Below are 24,496 nucleotides of genomic sequence, written 5' to 3'. Positions count from 1 at the left end.
GCAGACACAGTTGGATAAAAAATGATCAATTAATAAGGCATACACATGTCTGTTCAATGACAGTGTGGTAACAACTACTAATTTCACTAGAAAGACAACATTCACATCACTAGTTTGCATCCCTTGGCAATCCGGAAAATGAAGAACTGCACCAACAGGTTTCAACACATTAGTGAGAAGCTGTGAAATGGCAGTGCACTGAATTCCAAATAATTTGTGATATACAACTACCTGATAAAATGTTACACAGATGTTTCACATCACACACCTTATTCTACATACTTGATGGTAGTAGATATTATACCAATTATTCACATTAAAAATCACATAAGAAAATTAGGTTAGCAAAACAATGCTGAAATTGCAGAAAATTCACTTTATGTATTCCAACAACAATTACCGAGGAATGGCTGGGTATATTATGTAACCAGGAGGTTACGTGAAGGGGATGGTACCCAAGTTATAAAAACAAATGAAACTGTTACAGCACAAATATGATTTATTTTCATACCCTTAATACTATGAAAAAATTAAAGTTTTTTTCTACTGTGATCCTGAATACCTCTCATATAGGCACTAAAAATCTCAAAATCTATGTCCTTAAAGATCCAAGTATTTTATCAGACTATAAGAAATGTTTGCTATTCTGTCATTTAGTCACTTTCCAACACACATTTTTGTTTCTTCTCTCGATCTCGTTCTCATGCTGAACATAAAAATAAAATATGAATAGCAGGTAGTGTTTTTGGAAACTGTGCAATACAGAAAAGCTAGGTTTACAAGGTAATTCTTCTTTGGCACAGTTTCAAAAAATATGCAAGTCTTCAGATCAATACAAGTAATTCATTGTCTTTGTAGAAGCAGAACAGTTCATGCCAGATTTTTTTTGAGACAATGACTCACCTTGACCCAAATTCCTTTCTGAGATGTACTGTAGTATGAATAGCTGTTTTGAGTGATCTGCTCAAAATATTGGCGTCCCCCCCCCCCCCTGCACATTTCTTCATTGAAATTCCTGATCAAAAGTATCCAGACACCAATTTGTGGACATTCTTCTGTTACTGTTTCTCTACTGATAAAATACCACCCACATCCTTTTATACTCGCAAGTCAGTCTCTCCTCGGGTGCCTCGACACTTCTGATCAAATAGCGTATGTTTAATACTTCTCATTTTGAATAAATGAATTGTCAGTTCTCAAAGCATGTGACTGTCTAACTTCCAGTACTTGTTTTTTTACTAGTCCTTGATTAGTGGCCACAGCTACACTGCACGAGGTGGCGGAGGCAGTAGAAAAAAAAATTTGCAAAAGCTGGTTGTTGAAGAGCTGACTTATGAAGTCCCACCCCCCTCCCCTGCCTCTGCCTTCCAAAATGGAAAAAATTTAGCACTTACCATCCTTCATGAAGAAGTGACTGAGAAACAGCTGATTGGAAACTGCCAAAACAGACTACAGCACACAAGAAAATGCTCCAAGAATTATTTCCCCTGAAGAACTCTATCTTCAAATGATGACAAACATCAATAGAATGGTCTCTCTATAATCATAAATACAAAATGGGAGAACTGAAGAGAGCCATTATCTTCAGTCTCGAAAGAGGCTTGGAATGCTCGAAGTAGATCAATGTTTGTATTTGTGATTGATATTCTCTCTGTCTCCATCAGTCTCTTGCCTGTACAAAAATGTACTACACACCCTTGTCCTCCTTTGAGATACTGTCTGGGGAACTGAATTCATTAGTGCCTGGACTTCTCAGGTTTTGTTGTTTACTATTACATGCTGAAGTTCAACCCGTTCACTGCTGTAAACTAACACGACAAACTTTAAGTAGACTTTTAACTTCTGTTTCAATACAGTGAAGTCTTTCTTTCTCCACGTTTGAATACTGTTGCTTTAAAACAAGCGTTCAGTTCATAGTGTTGTGGAATGGGGGAAAAAACCGCAAACTGGCGTTCATAAGAAGAAGAACAACACCAAAAATGCAACAGGAGCATAATATGTAGGAAATTGTCCACGCAACCTGCCACTGATGATGCCTTGCAGAAAATAAAGGCGAAATGTGTATGGTACTAAAATTGTGTTTTATTCAGTTGCTGTCAGATGGTCCATAAGTAAAAATTATTAATATACCGTAACATTACACGCAACTGAGGAAGACAGGACTATAAAAGTTGAAGATGTCAGTAACAGGAAGTTTATTTATGAAAGCTATGTAAATATTTTGAGTGTGTGTATGAGATTGAGGATAGATACTTTATACAGGGCACCACACATAAATGCACCTAGGTCGATACAGTGTTCACTTTCAGGAGGCATTTTTACAGTTTCATGCTGCCATTCTGTCTTCAAGTGAACAAAATATAATCTTGCAGAGTACAGACTGGATCACAAACTTCCTAACAGATAGTACTCAACACTTGATTCTTAACAGGATGAAATTTATAATAACTCTGGGAAAGCTGTTACTTTTTGCAGTGTATGTAAGTGATCCAGTGGATAACACTAGAAGCTTCATAATGCTGTTTTCAGGCCTTGCTGTTGTCTGTGGTGAAGTTGTAAGAAACTTTCAGATGACTGATGATTGGTGGAGGGACTGGTAGCTGACCGTGATTGAATATGAATGTAACATATTACACACAAATGTGCAAAAGGTATTCATTAAGTCAATCAGAGAAACTTTTTACCAGTCAGTGGTTCTTTGTACTACTTTTCACTTTTGTTTCAAATGGCTGTTGCTCCACCTAAACAAAAGTAAAATATAAAAACATAAAGAAACAATGAAATTAGTTTATAGTTTGTCATATGTGATTATATTATTTACAACAAGTTAGGATCATGTGCAAACCTGGACCTCCAGCAATTGTGAGCAGTGTGCTTAGGAAGGTTTGATACAATTCCTGGATTAATTTGTAGCCAGAGGTGGCTTTACTTGTACTATTTTCATTTTGAATCCTGCAGAAGTTCTTCCACAATACTTTGAAAATACACTAGAGAGCAGTGAAAGTGGCAGTCAGGTCTCCCACTCCTCTTCTTCCCTTCTCTTCTCTTCTAAGTACCAATGGAAAGTCTTTGCCCTAGTCTGGCTTGGTCTATATATCTATATTCAAACACAGTATAATTTCTATCATTGTTGCCATACAGGTACCATTATACGAAGCAGCAACTACCAAATGAACACCTATTATTAATGGGTTTATATGGCAATACCACAATTCATTCATTCTGCTACTGGCACAGCTTCGCAACTTTGTTGCCACCTACTACCCAGCATTCGTTCATGTGTGCACTGCATGGAATAATGTTTGCTAAGATTGCACTGATTTTAATCACGTAGTATTGCTACTTATTCTCATGAGTTAAGATGAGTGAGTTTCAAGACACGCAGAATCAAATATAGGGAGTTATATCCACAGTACATGAATTTCTTCGCAACCTTAGAGACAATGACAGACCAGATGAAATCTTATAAGCACTAGAGACTTCAAAAGCAAAGGCGTGTGGTGGTGTTTTACTGTGAATGTTACAGAGGAAATTGCGGAAGCACGGACAATGGAAACATATGATGAAGAACTGAAGTGTCGATCTCCAAGAAAACATATCAGTGAAAGAAGAACTGTCACTGATTTTGACTACTGTTGAGTTGCAGAAAGGCACAACAAAAAGACTGTCAGAAAGTTAGCTGTCAGCCGACGAGGCAAAAGTATACATCATACACACACGCACACAATCACACAAATGCAAATCTCATTGACATGACCAAAGTCTCTGGCAGTTGGAGTCAGACTGTGAGCAGCAGGGCATTATGGGAGAGGCAACTTGATGAGGATAAATAGGAGGTTGGGGAGGATAAGGGATGGAAGGGTAGAATTGGGGACAGTAAAGTTCTGCTGGGAGTGTGCAGGGGCGAGGTGGAGAGTGGGGCAGCTGGGTGCAGTCAGAATGTTAGATGGAGGGTGCGGAAGAGAGGGGGAGGGTTAGCGGAAAAGGAGAGAAGTAAGAAGACTGGGTACGTTTTGGAAAAGAGGGCTTTGTAGCTGGAAAGAGAACAGGGAAGGGCTAGGTGGGCAAGGACAATGACTGACGGAGGTTGAAGCCAGTTGCAACTGAATTACATTCTCTGCCAGGCTTTCAGCTACCTATTGTCATGCCCAAAAATGAGAAATTTCCTACAGTGGTATTCTGCCGTCCACCAAACCTACACAATAGCCTCATCCATACCTACACAACCCCTGCTCCCAACCCCTTACTCATGGCTCATATCCTTGTAATAGACCTAGACCTGTAATAGACATAGACGTGTCCCATACATCCTCCCACCACCAGCTACTCCAGTCCTGTCACAAACATCACCTATCCCATCAAAGGCAAGGCTACCTGTGAAACCAGTCATGTGATCTACAACCAAAACAGCAACCACTGAACTGCATTCTACATGGGCATCACAACCAACGAGCTGTCTGTCTGCATGAAAGGCCACCAACAAACTGTAGCCAAGAAATAAATGGACCACCCTGTAGCTGAGCATGACACATGGCACCCAGCATGACATTATTCATTTCAATGACAGCTTCACAGACTGTGCTATATAGGTTCTTCCCACCAACACCAGCTTTTCTGAATTGCACAGGAGGGAACTCTCCCTGCAATATATCCTATGTTCCAGTAACCTCCCTGCCCTCAACCTTCGTTAGTCATTGCCCTTACCCATCTAGCCCTTCGCTATTCCCATTCCAGCAAACACAGCCCTCTATTTCACCGACATATCCAGTCTTTTTACTTCTCTCCTACCCCACTTATCCCCACCCTCTTTCCCCTGCTCTCCATCTAACCTCCTGACTGCACCCAGCTGGCCCACTCTCCACCTCACCCCTGCATGATCCCAGCAGCACTTTACCATCCTCCACCGCTACCCTGCTACCCTTCCCCCTCGCCACCCCAGCCTCCTTTTTATCCCCTATTTGTGTGAGTGTGTGCATTGTCTATTTTTGATGAAGGCCTTGTTGACTGGAAGCTAACAATCTGACAGTCTTTTTGTTGTGCCTTTCTGCAACTCAGCTTCTCTGCCATATGGTGAGTAGCAAATATCCTTTTCATTACATTGTTACATTCTATCCTGGATTTTCCACTGTTTGACAAAAATGAGGTAATACTTAATTCACGTCAAAGAAGAGTGATATTGCTCAGTGGCTAAAAGTGAAAAGAATTTCAATTTTCGACTATACAAAAGCAGAGATAATTGAGGAAGTCATGTGCCACAAACACCTTTATAATCAATACGAACTTAGCAGCAAAAATGGGCCATGAGGTTGTAATGTTGCCCCCTTACCACTGTCCACACAATGTGATAGAAAATGTGTGGGGCCCCACTGACAGGAAAGGCTGCATCCAGTAATGGCAGATTTAGAATTAAATATGTAAAGAATATACCTGAGGAAGCAATTGATAAAGACACAGTGGAAGATAGGATTGCGTGTGTATAACAACAATGAATAACTGGAAGAAAATGACTTTCTGAAGGAAGGCATGTAAATAAGTTCATTGAAGGCATTGTTTCAAATAACTTCTCAAATAGTGAGTCTTCATAACTGGACAATGAAAAAGCAAAAAATTTTATAAAATGTTCCTTTCCCTGCCGAAAGCTGTAAACACTGTTCCCTCTCTCTGCTTGTATGTTGCCTTCTCTTTCCTTTTTGCCACAAAAATCAACAACAAAAGTCAGATACAGCTGCTGGGCATACACTGTCTGCGCTGGCATGTGCGTAGTTGTTACTTGCAGCAACAGAAGATCCATATTTATTCATTTGTACTGCGATCTTAAAAGTAACAAGCAACGCTAAGGAATGGTTAGATTTTCACATAATCAAAACTGAAATAGCAGTTGCACCATGAGCAGTAATACCGTATTTACTCGAATCTAAGCCGCACTCGAATCTAAACCGCACCTGAAAAATGAGACTCGAAATCAAGGAAAAAAAATTTTCCCGAATCTAAGCCGCACCTGAAATTTGAGCCTCGAAATTCCAAGGGAGAGAAAAGTTTTAGGCCGCACATCCAAATCGAAACAAAGTTGGTCCACTGTAATATGAGACACAATTTAGGTCGAATGAATGACGATACAGCTACAGTAGTTTGGTTCGAGTCTTAAGCTTAGCAGTTAAGCTTTACCATGTAGCCATTGCTATGCGTCAGGTGCTCCGTCCGTATTTTTACGGGTACCATTCCTTTTTCACGTGCTTCGTCCGGTTTGAATTGATTGCTTATTTTTCTTTGATCTGGTGAGTTTAGCGAAAATTTTTCTCCAGTTGAAAATCTTTGCAGACGCCTCTTTAGTACCTAGTACATTACATTCTGCACAGAAATTAGTCATCTTAGATTTAAAAATCTTGTCAATTGCCGTGCTTCATTTCTGACTGTATCACTATTAGGCATAAGAGCAATACGAATATAAACATGACATGATATGTATATTATTCCGCGTTTGCTGTTGTCTCACTCTAGTTTCGTAGTTTATTAGGCAGACAGGATTTAAATGAGATAGCAGCAAACACGAAAGAATACATGGCAAAATGTTTATATTCGTACGGTATTATTCTTAAGTGAAAAGAATACTACATGCGATTCACAATTCATAAAAGCTCTTATTAGCAACGATCTCTTGTCACAGGTAGGAAAAATTTCAGAACGTAGAGTTGGCCATATTGACAAACACCCAAACAATCTTGCCAGTTGGATTTTCGTAGTACGTTGAAACGCTGCTACATTCGAAGATGAACAATACGGAATTTGTATTTACTTCATTGGATAATGTATGAAAATGCAGTGGTCGAAACTCGGGGGCAGTGAAAAAAAGCTCGTCTTCCACCTTTTTTTTTTTATTTTTTAAATTTACTGACGCAGAGGTTTTGTTGCCAGTATCTTTGTGCCTGCAAAGCATGCCAGTGTAGCGCTACATAATTCGACGGCAGAAGTTATTTTTCAGAACTTCCGCTTACTTTGCACTCGATTCTAAGCCGCAGGCGGGTTTTTGGATTACAAAAACCGGAAAAAATGTGCGGCTTAGATTCGAGTAAATACGGTAATGTATTTGGCAGTAATATACACTCCTGGAAATGGAAAAAAGAACACATTGACACCGGTGTTTCAGACCCACCATACTTGCTCCGGACACTGCGAGAGGGCTGTACAAGCAATGATCACACGCACGGCACAGCGAACACACCAGGAACCGCGGTGTTGGCCGTCGAATGGCGCTAGCTGTGCAGCATTTGTGCACCGCCGCCGTCAGTGTCAGCCAGTTTGCCGTGGCATACGGAGCTCCATCGCAGTCTTTAACACTGGTAGCATGCCGCGATAGTGTGGACGTGAACCGTATGTGCAGTTGACGGACTTTGAGCGAGGGTGTATAGTGGGCATGCGGGAGGCCGGGTGGACGTACCGCCGAATTGCTCAACACGTGGGGCGTGAGGTCTCCACAGTACATCGATGTTGTCGCCAGTGGTCGGCGGAAGGTACATGTGCCCGTCGACCTGGGACCGGACCGCAGCGACGCACGGATGCACGCCAAGACCGTAGGATCCTACGCAGTGCCGTAGGGGACCGCACCGCCACTTCCCAGCAAATTAGGGACACTGTTGCTCCTGGGGTATCGGCGAGGACCATTCGCAACCGTCTCCATGAAGCTGGGCTACGGTCCCGCACACCGTTAGGCCGTCTTCCGCTGGTTCTGTCAGTGTGATCATGTGATGTATCTGACCCCAGGAATGTGTCAATAAAGTTTCCCCTTCCTGGGACAATGAATTCACAGTGTTCTTATTTCAATTTCCAGGAGTGTACCTTTCAAAACAGACAAGAATGCATTAATAAACAGAGGCTGCTGTTTCACTAGAATATTTTTTTCACCATAATCTTGAAATATGCTGGAGTCGTTTTCTCTCTGCAGCAGTGTGTACATTCATTTGAAATTTTCTGACAGATTAAGACTGTGTGCCAGACTGCAACTCAAACATAGGACCTTTGCCTTTCATGGACAAGCGCTTTTCTTAATGTAGGGTTTTGCAGACACAATATATTGCTCAAAACGGACCACTGTCCACTTCCAATTATAAAATTGTTATTGCAATGTGCTATCTGCTGGTATCAGGTATCGTATCATTTTCCAGAGAATGTCTTGTAATGCAGTGTGCATACATGTGCCACACGGCATTGTCTGATGGCACACTTTTCCTGGTTTTTTTCAGTCACGCAGGCCAAAGGTTTCTGACATTTGATGACTGAGGTGTACAGTGAGAACATGATTGGGGGAAGCATGCAGAAAAGATGGAGAGAGTGCTTTCTACATTTGCGTCTCCAGCTGCCACTTTCACTGTTCCCTAGTATAGCAACCTTGATGTAAATGGCACAATTTAATTTGAAGATTTATTTCACTTTTTAGTAGCAATTGTGCTAGTGAGAAGTTTATGTTTTGAAGTGGTGCTTGACATGTGCCAACAACAATTACTCTGAATAGCAGTTGCCATGAAAAGGAGGTGTCTAGGTAACGCAATGGTGTTGCACACAGTTCTGACTTGTTACATATGTCCAATGCAGCATTTATTTTGCAAAGGAGTGATCAGCTATCTTGTCCAGCATGCATTATGTTACAAACGATCATGTATTTCTCGACACATTGACATGCTATCTTAAAAATTTCAAACTTCTTCAGTATTTCCCTCACTTTACTCCAGTTATAAGTATATAAACCACATCATCATCATCATCATCATAACTTGCACAGTACAAACGCAAACGCAAACGGTATTGTACCTTCACAGCTGCTTCTGATCCTTCTTCCTTGAAATCATCAAATTTCATCACTTCAGCCATAATGAAACCCTTTTCGAAATCAGTGTGAATTTTTCCAGCAGCCTGTGGTGCTTTTGTGCCTTTCTGTAACACAAAAACGACAGTGTAAACATTTCTGCATTAATGTTTGAATACAGATCACAAAAAAAAAAACACATGCACAAAAGGCATTACACACATTATATACTGAGATGCACTACTTTATCTACAAGCAGTTTTTTTTAAAGCCAATACTTATACTGAAAGTAATTATTCAGTAGACTGCCATAACACATACAGTTCACTTATAACTGACCAAAACACTGCATAACCGAGTCTAATATAAATGATGAAGGAATATTTGACAATCCAAAATAGGAAAAAAATCATCAATCAGTTGCCTTTCTTCCTGTTTTGGATTACATCAGTGTCACAGAGCACAACAGTTCTAATGGAATCCAGTCTGATATTTGACAGTCCCCAAAAGCACTTTATTTCTTGTATGCACCCCCCCACTTTCTAAACTATGGGAAGACTTCATTTGAAATGGCCACGCTTCATAAACCATAAACAGAAAGAATAACTATGACTGGGAATCCGAAATTTTTGGGACTGGTGCTGCCATCTGGAAAGTACGAGTAGAAGATCTTTGCACCGCTAGGTGGTGAGAGTTGCATATGTGATGAGTCATTTCCGTAATACTCTGTGTTTGGCGTGTGGCGATTTTACAATGGATCTGTGAACAGAACAGCATGTGTGTATCAAATTCTTTGCGACTCTCGGGACAAGTGCTACAGAGACCCTTGCAATGATTCAACAAGTGTTTGGGGTACAAAGCAATAATTGTACCAGTGGAAGAGCCTGGACTCTCCAAGACCCAAAAAAGTGCGACAGGTGGAGAACAAAGTGAAGAGCATGATCATCGTTTTCTTTGATACCAAGGGAATTGTGCACAAAGAATTTGTCCCATCCAACCAAACAGTGAATTCTGTGTACTACTGTGACATTTTGTGATGGCTCTGCGAAAATGTGCGGTGATGACGGCTTGAACTTTGGCATCAAGGGAACTGGCTGCTGCATCATGACAACACGCTCTGTCACATGTCCTTGCTCATCAGGACCTTTTTGGCAAAAAAACAACATGGCGGTTGTACCCCAACCACCATACTCACCAGATTTGGCACCTTGCGACTTTGCGCTATTCTCAAAACTGAAACTCAAGTTGAAAGGTCGTTGGTTCGACACTCTAGAGAGGATTCAAGAAGCATTGCTCGTGGTGATAAACACCCTCAAAGAACAGGACTTCCAGAAAATGTCTGACCAGTGGCAGAAGTGCTGGGACTGGTGTGTACGTGCGGATGGGAACTACTTCGAGGATGATGGTGTCCATTGGTCCAAAGGTAAGGTTTTCAACAGATGGCAGCACCAGTCCCGAAAATTCTGGATAGCACCTCGTATCACTTAAAAATAGATGTTCTAAAATTCTGAAGGACCAATGCTAGAAGACTCGTGATCAACCACTAGAATGCTCCTACAACATACATGTCTTCTGTAAAAGAAATTACTCTTTGTCTGTAAGACAGGAGTACATATTGCTTTTCATCATAAATAATATTTAAACACTTAGTTGAGTCTTATGCAAGAAACGGAAGGAGGCTGGGAGAAATAGCATTACTCAATGAATCTTTTAATGTTGGAACTGTATGAGGCACAGATTTACTGTATATTATTTTTACTTGCAGCTTCAGTCAAAAATGCCAACACTGGTTTCTCTGTGTTTCATAACAGTACTATACGTGTTGCAGCACAGCTCAGAGTAAAATGGTTAAAAATAGTTTTAATAGAAATAATGATTAAATTAATTAAATAAAATTGTAATGAAAAGAAATCTGTCAGATCATGAGTCCAGAAAATGGAGACGGCATTTCAGTTAACCAAAAATGTTTACAACAAAAGGATTTTCTCATGGAACTGCAAAATACGACACTACAAAACAGTAATTAAACCCGAAGCTCTCTACACCTCTGAGACACTAAACCTTCAACACAGAACACTAAAGGGGGAATTAGAAGTGAAAGAACATAAAATAATGAGGTAAATCCTAGGACCAAGAACTAAAGATTGTGTGCATTATCCAAAACCCAATGCAGAAATATATAAAAATATCTCCAAAATAATAGACATAATGCGCATGAGAAGAATCAAATTCACGGCACACTTGGAAAGAATGGACTCAAACACGTTAACGCACAAAATCCATACATTTTTAAAGAACAAAACTACAAGACCGAACTGGTACAAACAGATGGAAAAAGACCTGAGAGAATTTGGGTCTCCAAAGCTACAGGACAGAAATGAAATCAGAAAAATCACAAACACACGGCATTTTGAGGAAGAAGAGAGAAAAACTAACCAACATAGGTGGTCTACACAACAAAAGCTAGCCCATTCGTTGCTTATGAAGGAATACTGGGTGAATAGGAAGGCCAACACATGTTGATTACGCGTGGTCCTAAGTGATCCATCTGCGAAGGAGGAGGTCACTGACCTGTGATGGCACTTGATACTAATGCTTTACATACAATTTCCTTCTGCAACATGTCATTTTTGGCGAATACTACTCTCAAAATCAAATGAAAATATCACAGCTTGAAAAATTGTGTGAAATTACAAACAGAAGGTTTCTTCTTTCACACAAAAAGTAATGGATTTTATTTTTTTTAAAATAGATCTTAACAGATCTGGTATACTTCCATTTACATATTTTGACACCAACAAACTCGGACAACCTATTTCTAGCTCTCTGATCTGGCACAAAGAAAAGTCAAACTATATGCTGGCACAGCTGCACTGTGTGAAAGAGATCTTACTGGGTTGGTTGTGGCATGTTGTTTCTTATAAGAATATCTCCACAAGCTGTGACCATTAAGTAAATAAACCAGCTGCTGACAGAGTATCAGGTTTCCAGCACAGAGGTAACAGTCAGATGTGTAATATTTTCCTAGTAGGATGTGTTTTAAATGAACTACATGCACACCAGGAACTGGTGAATTCACAATCAACTGTCAGTTTTCACAATCAACTGTCAGTTTTCACAAAAAACTGTCAGTTTTCACAAAAAACTGTCAGTTTTCACAAAAAACTGGTACTGACAAATGGACTACCATCATGGTTGGGCAGATAAACTATGAACAGAAAAGATCTCCTGGAACAAATCAGCAGCCCGAATACTAGCATTATGAAGACGTATCATTTCTCAGAGAAACAGCAATTCAACGAGAAACTATTCCCCTTTCAATATGCCTGATAGTGTTCATTTTGCTGACTTGCATGGTGAAAGGCATAAGGACCGATGTAATCATCAACATGAAGGGAACCTGCAAAAAAGAAGAACCTATGAGGAAGTGGAACAGCAACAGCAGAAAAATTAGCACTAAAAACTGCTTATTATTTTTTAGAGTGTCTACAGAAACATCTGATTTTTTATAGGTCTTTCTGGAATAAGGTCAACAGTTTGTCTATGAGCTGAGTGGCGTTACCTTTCCAACAGACACTGCTGTGTATTTTCCTATCATAAACATTTGCAAATAGGGTGTCTATCGCAGAAGTGGGGGCGAATAGGTTGTCTATTGCATAAGTGGGGAACAAGTGGAGCATTTGCAAACCTGAAAAAACCACCTCCTTCATTACATGCTAAGTCTGTGGACTACTTGACATGAATCCATCAAGTATCTGAAAAATCACATTAGATGTACAACTTGATTACTGAAGCATAACACTGGGCTAGTAGAAAATGGTGTTGCCTTACTCCAGATGTAAATAAATACTCCATATGTGGAAGGCTAGCTGATAAAGAATACCTATAACAGTGAAAATACATTTACATGCTTAAGCAGATTAAACAGAGCTGTGTAATACAACATACTATTCTACCAACTGAGTTTACTGATGCTAATAGAATAAAATACGCTGGAATAAAATACATGGAGCAAAAGGTTAGTTACAATGTGTACAAAAACTAGACAGGAGTTATAAGAGTTGAAGGGCTTGAATGAGTCAGAGTGGTTAAGAAGGAAGTGAGAGAGGATTGTAGCCTCTCGCCTTTGTCATTCAATATGTACTGCAAGCAAACAGGACAAGAAACCAAGGAGCAGTTTGGAAAGGGAATCAAATTTCAGAGAGCAGAAATAAAAAACATCTAGGTTTGTCAACGATATTGTAATTCTATCAGAAATGGCAAAAGACTTGGGAGAAGAGTTGAACAGGATAATTAGTGTCTTGATCAGAAATCATAATATGAACAACAACAATTAAGTAAAACAAGGATAATGGACTGTACACAAATTAAATAACATGATGCGTAGAGATTTAAATTTGGAAATGAGACACTAAAATCAGTATATAAGTTTTGTTATTTGGGCAGAAAATAACTGAAAACTGTCAAAGTACAGGGGAATAATTTTCCTGAAGGTATCTGTTTGGAGTTCACCATTGTATCAAAGTAAAACAAAGATGACAAACATATCAGACAAAAATAGAATACAAGCTTTTGAAATGTGGTGCTACAGGATGAGTAAATTGGACAATTAACGAAGAGATAGTGAATTGAATTGGAAAGAAAAGATGTTTATGGCAAACCTTGAACAAAAGGAGAGATCTTTTGACAGAACACATCTTCCAGCATCAAGGAGTAACTAATTTAGAAACAGAGAGAAGTGTGAGGGTAAAAATTATAAGAGAGTGACCAACGCTTGTCCACAATAATCAGATTAAAACGGGTTGCAGTCATTATGCAAAGTAGTAAGACTTTAAAGTAACATGCTTTCAAAATACCTTGGGATCACTTTAGACAGTACGTTTTTCAATGTCAATAAACTTCACCAACAGCCATATATTTTAATGTATTTTATTTTACTCTGAAAGCAACCAGTTTCAGCAATTCATTTTGTGAGCTTCACACCCCAAATGATTTTATCAAAATAATCGAACTTATCGTATAGCACCACAAAACCACTGATTATCATGAATTCCAATCATTATACAAATGCTTCATATGAAGACATGACAGCAGCTTGAATAAAAGAAGAGAGCTTTTGACAGAGCGCACCCTCCAGCATCAAGGAGTAACTAATTTGGAAATAGAGAGAAGTGTGAAGGTACAAATTATAAGAGAATGACCAAGGTTTGTCCACAACAAGACTTGCTGTCACGTCTTCATATCAAGCATTTGTGTAACAGTTGGAATTCACGATATCCTGTGGTTTTATGGTGCTATATGATAAGTTCATTTATTTAGATAAAAGCATATGGGGCCTGAAGATGGCAAAATGAATTGCCGAAACTGTTTGCTTACAGAATGAAATAAAATACGTTAAAATATATGGTTGTTGGTGAAGCTTATTGACATTGAAAAGTACTTGCCAGCTGATATCCCCTGGCTGTGATGGACCAACAGGGATTAGGCAGGACATGTTCTTTTCAGGAACACTTAAAGTGAACAGCTGCTAAACTTAACAAGCTCTGTTGCACTAGTCAGGCATTGCCAGCAGATACTCTTAGATTATTGGGAATGGGACTGGTGTACTCAATAGCAGCACACTGCGCATCTGTCTGGATTAATAATCTGTATGTGAAAAAATTAGATGTGCTACTTACAAAAATCGATGTGCATTGTTTGAGGGTCAATCAATTGCTCCCACATACTGGTAGTACTGGGGATCAGTATTTTAGAGCACAGCCTGAAGTGTCATATAGGTTTGTGAATTTGAGATGGCCAACATGAGGATATGAACACAGATCTGAGAGTAAAAGCAAATCTCTATGACATCACACTCCAAGACTGAAGACCTGGGGATTTGAGTGCAGCCTGCAAGGTTGTTAGATTTCTTGTACAATTCAAGACGACTACAGAATTTTCCCTGAAATCACAGTGGAACTACATCTGTTTTCCTAAGTTTAAAATGGCGGTAGCCCAGTTGTCTTACATTTGAAAAGTTTCCTCCACCTCTCCAATGTCACAATTCAAACAATTTACCAAACCTAGTTACCTCACTTTGGAAGGCCAAGAGCTGACTTGATCTAAGTTTAAGCCCACCTATCCTATTCTCATATTTACTGTCTAAACAACTGCCACCAATACAGGGATAAGACAGGAACAAAAGCATCTTTATTTAAACAAAAATGAGGGTCTTCCACCACAGGTCGCTACTCACGTTAAATCTAACTTTGGCTCAGAAGGGGGTAAATTATGCTGCCACAAAAGTCTTTGGTCACTTACCTAATAGCATCAAAAGTCTGACAGATAACCATATAGCATTTAAAAGGAAATTAAAAGAATTTCTTAATGGCAGCTCCTTCTACTCATTAGATGAATTTTTGGATATAGTAAGTGGGTAATTTCCCAACCCCCACAAAAAATAAAAATAAATAAATAAATACTGAGTGTCATGTAATATCTTGTATAGACACCTTTTATTAACCTGACACGTTCCACATCATTACAAAGTGTCGTATTCATGATCCATGGAACAAGTACTAATCTAATCTAAAGTTCACCGCCAGTAATGTCATGTGCAGCACCACATCAACAAGCCTCACCCATACTGCTGCTGGAGAGGACAGCATGCACTAAGATGCTGTGACGCCACTCACATACTGCTGACTTGACTTCCTAATGTGAAGTGCAAGATAGTAGTACCAGTTTCCACCACTATTATGGTGTTTGTGAGGTGCCACATTCATAGATCATGTGACCTAAGTGAAAACAACAAGAAAATTTGAAAATGCAAGGTGCATTTTAACCTATAATAAAAAATGATGGGAAATTCAAAATAACCAATAGCCCACAGGGATATTCAAAAATACAAACACACATTTCCTTGCAGAGAGGAAATGACTCAGGGGGAAAAAAGCCACCACCAGACATATATCAAATCAAGCACATTGAGAATGAAACACATTTATACAAAGTGACACATCAACATGTGACCATCAAATTGGGTCAAACACAAATATCTAAAAGAATGACATTTTTATGAGAGTAGAGTTCAGCAACTATATGTGTGAGACATTTCGTGACTAAAAAAACTTGGCTACAATCAGCAACAGAATGAAATGCTATCTAGTGAACATATGTTGCATGCAGAAGTCCACTGGGACAAATTGACTCAGTCTGTCCATACACAGATTTCGGAAACATTAGTCATGCACACTTCCCTGTCACCTGTCAGACCAGCTTCTGGAAGCCGCAAGAGGCAACCTGCTGTGCAGATGCACCCTCTGCCAGCATCACCCACACACAACGATGGCTGAACAGCTAGTTAACACAGCAGCGATACCTCCACAGCCTGGACTCTTGAGTGGCTAAAACTTACATAGGGCTGAAAACACTCATCTATATATACTCTGAAACACATTCTAAGCAACTTGCAGTGATGTAATAGCTTGTTAATGTTTATGCAATGAAAATTCTTGGAAATAAAGACAGGAAACGACAAAAAGTGACAGTCCAGACAGTAGTTTCCTACACCTACTATTTGAAAAAAAAAAAAGAAAAGCAATGGGAACTTTGATGCCTCAACAGACGTAGCAAACAGTGTAGTATAGTTTCTGCAGCTTCCAGCGAAGTATTTTCTGTGAATAACCAGTATAGAATCTAACTTTGAACCACAATCTAGCAACTTTGGATGCATTTGGGAATCTAAGGATCTGGCTAATTAACATGCAGTCCAGATCAAAGTGCACACTGCAATGTTACCAATACAGTGGAGTCAAAACATTACAACCAAGCACTTAATAGCAAGTGTGTGTACATTTTACATCTTATACAACAATGATTCAGCATGACACAAGTCCATGGTAGGTTTCTGCAGGGATACGGAATCAAATCCCCATCTGATTCCAGTTATGAATTTGAATCATTTAGACAGAATGCATGGTATCCACAAAAAGTTGAACAATGCTCATTTGTGAAATGTGCTGCTTGGAAAGGAACACATAGCAGGAACAGAAGCAAATTAGTACGAGTAGCTCTGACAGGTGGCAGTACTACTATTGAATTATCATGTTGAAGGTGTCCTCATTTGTGTCACAGACTCCTATCTGCCAGAACTAGTAGGCTGAGAGTACCACTAACATTTCTGTTGAACAGTGCTGTCAGTTGCTTTGGCCTGTTGGGTACATATCTGTTTGTGAGATATAGACATCACAGGTTGCCTCAAGATTTCTAAACAATTTCTGATGAATGCATGTATGCTTCCCACAAAAAGGTGCTTGGGCGAGAAGTCTTTTGCTGGCCTACATTGTGGATGGTCATGGTACAGAGATCTGATGTTACGGCTTACACTGCAGTTCACATGAAGGCTTATGATTTTCAGCACTTCGAGCATGCAGACAAAACAGTGGTGCAGCAGATTCTTCCAGAATTTTAGGGATGTTTTACACAATTCCTGTAAAATGCAGGTGCAGAGTTGATAGCCAACCATGTGCCAGATGCATTCAGAGCATAATAATTTGATGTCACATCATCACGGGTGCTCCTCAGACCACTGTAACAGGATTTGAGTGTTATACCACAGTCAACTAAATTATACCATGATGAATTAGAAGGGGACTAGTGTGAGCAAAACCCACTATAAAACTTCATACAGACATGTGGTTGGCACAGTACAGTTGGTAGAGTACTACTAGTTGTTGTTGTAATAGTATGTTCATTCCATAGATTCAAATAGTAGGTCCCTTGGCACATTCAGTACGGTGGTAGCAGTAGATCCATACCATAGATTCAAAATACATCCCAAAATGGCTGTAGTAATAGTAGATTCATATAGCAAGTTCAAACGGTTTCTCAACTAGCTGTACTGTCATGCCCTTTCAAAGGAACCATCCCAGCACCTGCCTGAAGTGATTTAAGGAAATCATGGAAAACCTAAATCAGGATGGCCTTACAAGGATTTGAACCATCCTCCCGAATGCGAGTCCAGTGTGTTAACCTCTGTGCTACCTTGCTCGGTATTATTATTAATTTTGTATATATCTGTATGTGTGTTTTCTTTTATTTCACCCACAACACAACAGCTCCTGCAGGGAACCAGTTCTAAACTGAGTTTACACTATATCTATAATCTCTTGACAAATCTAAGCTGAGTCATTTCAGAATGCTGCTCTTCTATGCTACTTACCAATGAACATCAACGAACAGGAACACGTTGATGTCAGTCTAGCACCTGTAGCTATGAAATTATAATAGAAATAGAGAATGTCTGGTGTGGTACAAAAATCCATTTTAGTGATACTGAGTGGGACCAACTGCACAGCAAACTGAAATACATTGAGGACTACGTGGCAACCGGTTACAGTCCATTCCCTCCACACATCTATACCTTCGGCAGCAACACTGCATCCACTGTCAATGAGTTTGGAGAGGATAATATGAAGTTTACATCTGAAGGCTCAAGATGGTGCATATATTTAAAGTGCCCAAGTTTCATGATCCTCCACGGCTTGTATGCTGCAATATGGATCGTCACGGATAGGCTCAATCTATGATGAACACATGTAACAGCTCATCAATGATGATGGCAAGTACGCATCGGAACATAAAGTTCAGGATGAGGGGTCAGACAAGTGCACGTATGTGTGCTCCACATAATAAATGCAGGTATGTGTGCTATATGTCAAGTCTGCTAGTATTAATCCTGTAAACAGAAAGTCCTACATGCAGAGTTTACAAATGGCATACCTAAGTCTAGATCAGACAGAGACAAGGATTTGCGCGACACTATTTTGAATGTCTTGTCTGAAAATTACTTTGAGCAGACAGTTAGAGAAACTCATGAATGTAACTTCTTTGACCTCCTAGCAACAAACAGACCAGAACTTACCGAATTAGTCAACATAGAGGAAGGTATCAGTTGTCATAAGGCTGTGAAAGTAACTATGACAATGAGTTTTGTAAGGGATATTAAGAAAGATAGAGAGGTCTTTTTGCTTAGCAAGTGTGATAGGATACAAATCGCAGATTAACTGAGCAGTGAGCATGAAATGCAAAGCAACGAGGACGAAGATGTGGAGCACAAATGGAAAAAAATTCAAAAGTATCATTCACTATGCCTTTCACAAGTATGTTCCAAGCAAGGTCTTATGGGATGGGAAAGACACACCCATTTAATAGCCGAGTTAGAAAACTGTTCTATAAACAATGAGAGCTTCATCTAAAAGAGAAGTCAAAACCTAGCTCACAAACAAAAGCTGAATGAAGTGAAAAAAAGGTGGCAATGATTCATTCATTTAGAGACTATACTGGCACCAAAACAGAAGACAACAGAGAGAAGGTTGAAGTAATGACTTTGGTCTTACAAAATTGTTTCACCATGGAAGATTGTAACACAGCCCTCATTTCAATCACTGTATTAATCTTGAAATGGCAGATACTGAGATAACCGATTGTGAAACAGAAGAGCAACTACAACTGCTTAGTAGCGGAAAGGTATCTGGTCCAAAAGAGATAACTATAACATTTCAACAAAGATTATGTGAAAGAAGTTGGCTCAACTTCCAGCAGCACTTTAGTGCAGATCACTGAAGTAACGCAGGGTATCTAGCAACTGGAAAAAAAGTTTTCAAGAAGGGCCACAGGACAGATAAACACAATTATAGACCTATATAATTAACATCAGGTGACGTCTTTGGAGAATGAAAATATCTTTTATAAAAATTAACAGGGATTCTGCAAACAGAGATATTGCAAAACACAGTTCACACTATTCCTCCATGAAAGCCACAGCGCTGTAGACAACGGTGCTCAGGTTGATGCCATACTCCTTGACTTCAGAAAGGCTTTCAATACCTTTCCGCACTGCTGTTAAGTGAAACAAAGTACGAGATTACTGAGTATCAGGCCAAATTTGCGATTGAATTCAAGATCTCCTTGCAGGTACAACTCAACACGCCACTCTTAACAGAAGAAAACTGACATATGCAAGGATAATTTTGGAGTGCCTCAAGGAAGTGTGATAGGACTGTTATTGTTTAAAATGTATATAAATGATCTAGTACAAACCACTGGATGCTCTTTAAGACTATTCGCAGATGATGCTGTTGTGTATACAAAATAGCAAGTCAGAAGACAGTAACGATTTGCAAAATGATTTGGGAAGATTGGTGGGTGGTGCAGGCGCTGGAAGTTGACCCTGACCGTAAATAAATGTAAAAATTGTGCATACATACAAAAAGAAAGCCACTACTACAACTACACTATTGATGATGAAGCGCTGTAAACAGTATTTACCATAAAATATCTAGTTGTAACTATCCAGAGCGACCTTAAATGGAATGACCACGTAAGACAAATAATAGGAAAAGCAGATGCTAGACAGAAACACATGAAGAATCTTATGAAAACTTATCCATGAAGGAAGTGGCTTATAAGGTACTTGTTCGACCTATTCTTAAATACTGTTCATCAATATGGGATCCTTGCCAGATAGGACACATAAGAGAGAGATTAAGACGACGCAACAAAGAGTGGCGAGTTTCGTCATGAGATCACGTAGTCGGCACGATAGCGTCACCGGGATACTCAACGAACTCCGCTGGCAGACGTTACAAGAGAGGCGTTATGCATCACAGAGAATTTTTCCACTGAAATTACGAGAAAGCACTTTCCGGGCGGAGTCAGACAACAGAACACTTAAATGTCGCAAGAAATCGACTTAAGAGACTGCCTGCAACACGTTAGTCTGTTCCCTGCAGCAATACTCTGCTCGGTATGGGATCCTTACCAGACAGGATATACAGGGGACATCGGAAAAGTTCAAAGAATGGCAGCTTTTTTGTATTATCAAAAATAGGGGACACAGTGCCACGGATTCGAAATGCGAGTTGGGATCGCAACAATTAAAACAAAGGCATTGTTCTTTTTTTTTAATCACTAACTTTCTCATCCAAATGACGCCCACCTACACAGGGAGAAATTATCATCGTAATAAAATAAAAGAAATCAAAGGTCGCACAGAACGAGTTAAGTGTTCGTTTTTCCCAGGGCACTATCTGAGAGTGGAACGGTAGAGAAAGGGTCTGAAAGTGGTTCGATGACACCTCTGCCAGGTACTCAAGTGTGAATTGCAAAGTAGTCTTGCAGATGTAGGTGTAGATGCGATTTTTTCAGCCTTATGTACGGTTGAACTTTTCAAGATTCCAGGGTGTGGAGGTTTCACTGCTCTGTCGCTTAGAAGGGCAGCCGTGGCGCCGTATGAGAGACCGCACATGCACAGCAGAGCGCTTCCTGTGACCAGCTATGGCTGGCTGGGTGGCCGACAGGGTAGTGCTCATGACTCGTGTCTCCGGAATCTGTTTACGGCCAGATCACCACGTCCTATTGTGTGTCACTGGACCACTGTGTTCGGCATCAGTTCACTAGATAGGTCTGTAGCTGGGTTTTTTTCGTCATGACATGTCTCAAACAAATAGATTACCGAGTTGTTCTCTCGTAAAGATGTCGTTCTTTTAGACATTTGTATTTGTACCATTCTGAAGGTCACATACTGTGTAACTTCGTATAAACGAGTTCTGTTCTCAATGTGCTTGATACATATCTGGTATATATAATCGTCACATGTTTGTATGCATCTGTGAGTCTTGGCTATTGACGTAGCTGTCATCTATCCTTCATATTAATTTTTCATGGTGAATTTTGCAAGCATAATACCTGAAACTTTTTTTGGCTCCTGAGCCGTTTTTCTGGGAAGAAACTTGTGCTTGTATTTTTGAATTTCCCGGCAGAATATCCGTGTGGGCTACAGGTTATTTTGAATTTTCCAACTTTTTTCAATAGGATTTAAAATCCCTCTTGTAGTTTCATATTTCCTCAACTTCTCGCTTAGGTCACATGCAGTGCCATCACAAGCAGCATACTAGAGGTGGAAAATGGAACTACTATCTTGCACTAAGCATTTAGGCAGCTGGATGGGCATTATGCGTGCAGCAATCCCTGTGCTGTTACCAGCCGGCGAGTGGGACTCGGTGCTCGCCGTTCTGGCCGCGCGATGGCGGCGGCACAGCGCCTTAGCGCACGCTGCCATCTCCGGCAGTAGTACTGGTGTGGCGAGTCGATAGGTCGCGACACGGGACTTTACCGGTGACGAAGTTGGTGACACGCGCTGATGAGACACTCCCGCAGTTTTCTTTCAACAAAGCTGCAGTTGTTACTATACCATCCCTGCAGGCAGTTGTTTAAACATGAAATATGAGTACTGCTTAAGTGGACTTAAACTTCGAGCAAGTCAGCTCTTGCTATGGACTACATTCTTTAATTTGTGGCAGCCGAGGGAGGGAGAAAATAAATGTTTAAACTTAAGACAACAGGGCTACCACCATTTTAAACTTACGTCAACAGACGTAGTTCCATTGTGATGTCAGAGGTAAACCAGTAGCCGCCTTGGATACTACAAGACATCTGACAACCACGCAGCCTGTGCTCCTATTCCAGGTCCACTAGCTTGTATGAGGCTAGAACACTTGCACGGAGCCTGGGGCTCTTGCCAGGCTAACTGGCCTTCCACAGGTACAGACACATTAAGAAACCTAGCAGCTCACCACAGCTGCTCATGCGAACTGGCTCGTGCCCAGACCACAGCAGTCAGCAACTATGTATTGATTCAGGGTGGCTCATTAACGCATTTCGTAGCAAATTTATTTTTAATATTGTTGTATTAATGAAAACTGACAATGAAATTCAACATCTCTTTTAATATTTTATGATACAAAGAACGGGGAGCAGCTAAGTAAGAAACATGCTATTCCTTAGGGCCGTTGGAGCCTTATGACGACTCCGTTTTAGAACGAAATTTAAACTGACAAGTTTATATATCGTTACCATTTTTCCTAAACGTTAACAATAAAAACACAGAATGTCAATGAATATTGTATCGTGTATTGATCTGGGAGCCTAGAAACGACAGAGAGGCTTCGTCCCGCCATAGCCTCAGGGGTCTACAACCCCCACAACACGCCACAGCAGTCCACCCACCCCACCGCCGCTCCACACCGAACCCAGGGTGGTTGTGCGGTTCGGCCCCCAGTAGAACCCCCTGGGGAAAGTCTTATACCAGACGAGTGTAACTCCAAACGTTTGCCTGGAAGAGTAATGATGGTGTACGCGTACGTGGAGACAGTGTTTGTGCAGCAATCGCCGACATAGTGTAACTAAGGCGGAATTGGGGAACCAGCCCGCATATCGCCGAGGCAGATGGAAAACCGCCTAAAAATCATCCACAGGCTGCCGGCACATCGGATATGCAGTTTGATAAAAACGTTTTTCCCTTTTGGCTGGCAAACAACAGAGTATTCTGTCGTTCGGTCCGCTGTTATCATCTGCAAATAAAAAATTGCTACTATAATTTACCAGTAAGGTATTTTCTTGGAAGAACATTCCTCCAGAATGAGTGGAATCTCGTGTAGTTCCCATATATTTTTGTCTACAGCGATTTAACGATTGTTTCGCAATTCTTTGTGATGGTAACGACGTTACTAAGCCGTAGCCTCGATTGAAGAGCTGGCCCACTTCTTTAATGTAAACTGATAAAGACTGTAGCGTCTGCTTCTTTTGCCCGCATCTTTGCACTGACAAAATGTTTTCGCATTTCATTTGCTGCTTCGTCTGGAATGCAAATATGGCCACCTTCCACTAAAACTGTTTTTTTGTGGACAGTCTACCTTTGCATTCATTCTTTTTAAAGTTTACACAACGCCAGCGAGTCACTTCTTGTTTATTTTTATAGTCCACTATACACTGAAACCCGCTGTAAACGAGTAAAGCCCATCCTTTGATGATGTTGGTGGACTTTATTATCTCAGCACTGAAACAACTGAATACCATTTGCGAGTCAGAGGTCAACAGCAGTACTGAACTCTGGGATAAAGCCACGCACACTACGAACTCGTGCACGGACAGGGAACTGGGCCTCGACCTTCTCCAGAAAACGTCGCAGATAGTGGCGGACATGCCGGTGTATCCTACTTCTGAAACACCCTGTCCACTACCTACAGTGTCCTGGGCTCCGTCTAATGTCAACACGTTGCCTCTTCGTACAAGTTTCACAAACTCAACTTGGAGTGGAATGTCATATAGCTGTGCTCAAACTCCTAGGTCCATCATCTTGGGTCACCATCTTGGATTTAAGTGACACTGACGTAGACGGTCCCAAAACTGTGTTTATATCATCATTTCTGGCAAATGGGATTTCGTGGACTCACACGACACTTTGGACTGTTCTCGAGTCAACTGTTTGGACTTATGAATTCTCTGCCAATTTTCGTATTTCCCAGCATTTTATTCGTAAGACAATTGCCCCCTCCCCTGTTCTATGAAGCCACTGATGACGACATGATAAGTAGTAAAGTTGTCTGATTAATACGACGCTTTAGGCTGTGCTCGAACATACGCAGCCCCATTACTACTATAGTTTGATTAAAATTACTTGATAGATGACGTCTGTCACTTGAAGCTACAGTGTTGCCCCATCGGCTGCCGGCTACTGCTCGATTACAGGCCACACGACAAGGTTCGTTTGAGAAGTTGCCAGAGAGCGCCGGCAAACAGGCCGTAATAATGGTATTTTTTCTGTTCATACGCGTTTCGATGCATTTCTGTTTAAAATTCCGTGCGTGGTGGGGCATC

At 40.5% G+C, this 24,496-nt stretch overlaps 1 protein-coding gene across 1 annotated transcript in view; it reads right to left on the bottom strand.

Moving 5' to 3' along the window:
- LOC124804834 (obg-like ATPase 1) overlaps positions 1–24,496 on the bottom strand; it is a 301,314-nt gene that overhangs the window by 5,394 nt on the left and 271,424 nt on the right. The window contains exon 10 of the mRNA XM_047265184.1: positions 8,803–8,925. Coding sequence (XP_047121140.1) covers positions 8,803–8,925 — 123 coding nt within the window. The remainder of the gene's footprint in view (positions 1–8,802; positions 8,926–24,496) is intronic.

The sequence above is a fragment of the Schistocerca piceifrons genome, chromosome 1 (genome assembly GCF_021461385.2).
Source record: "Schistocerca piceifrons isolate TAMUIC-IGC-003096 chromosome 1, iqSchPice1.1, whole genome shotgun sequence".
Lineage (NCBI taxonomy): Eukaryota > Metazoa > Arthropoda > Insecta > Orthoptera > Acrididae > Schistocerca > Schistocerca piceifrons.
The sequence above is the reverse complement of the archived record's forward strand: the minus strand, read 5'-3'. Positions and strand labels throughout refer to the sequence as shown.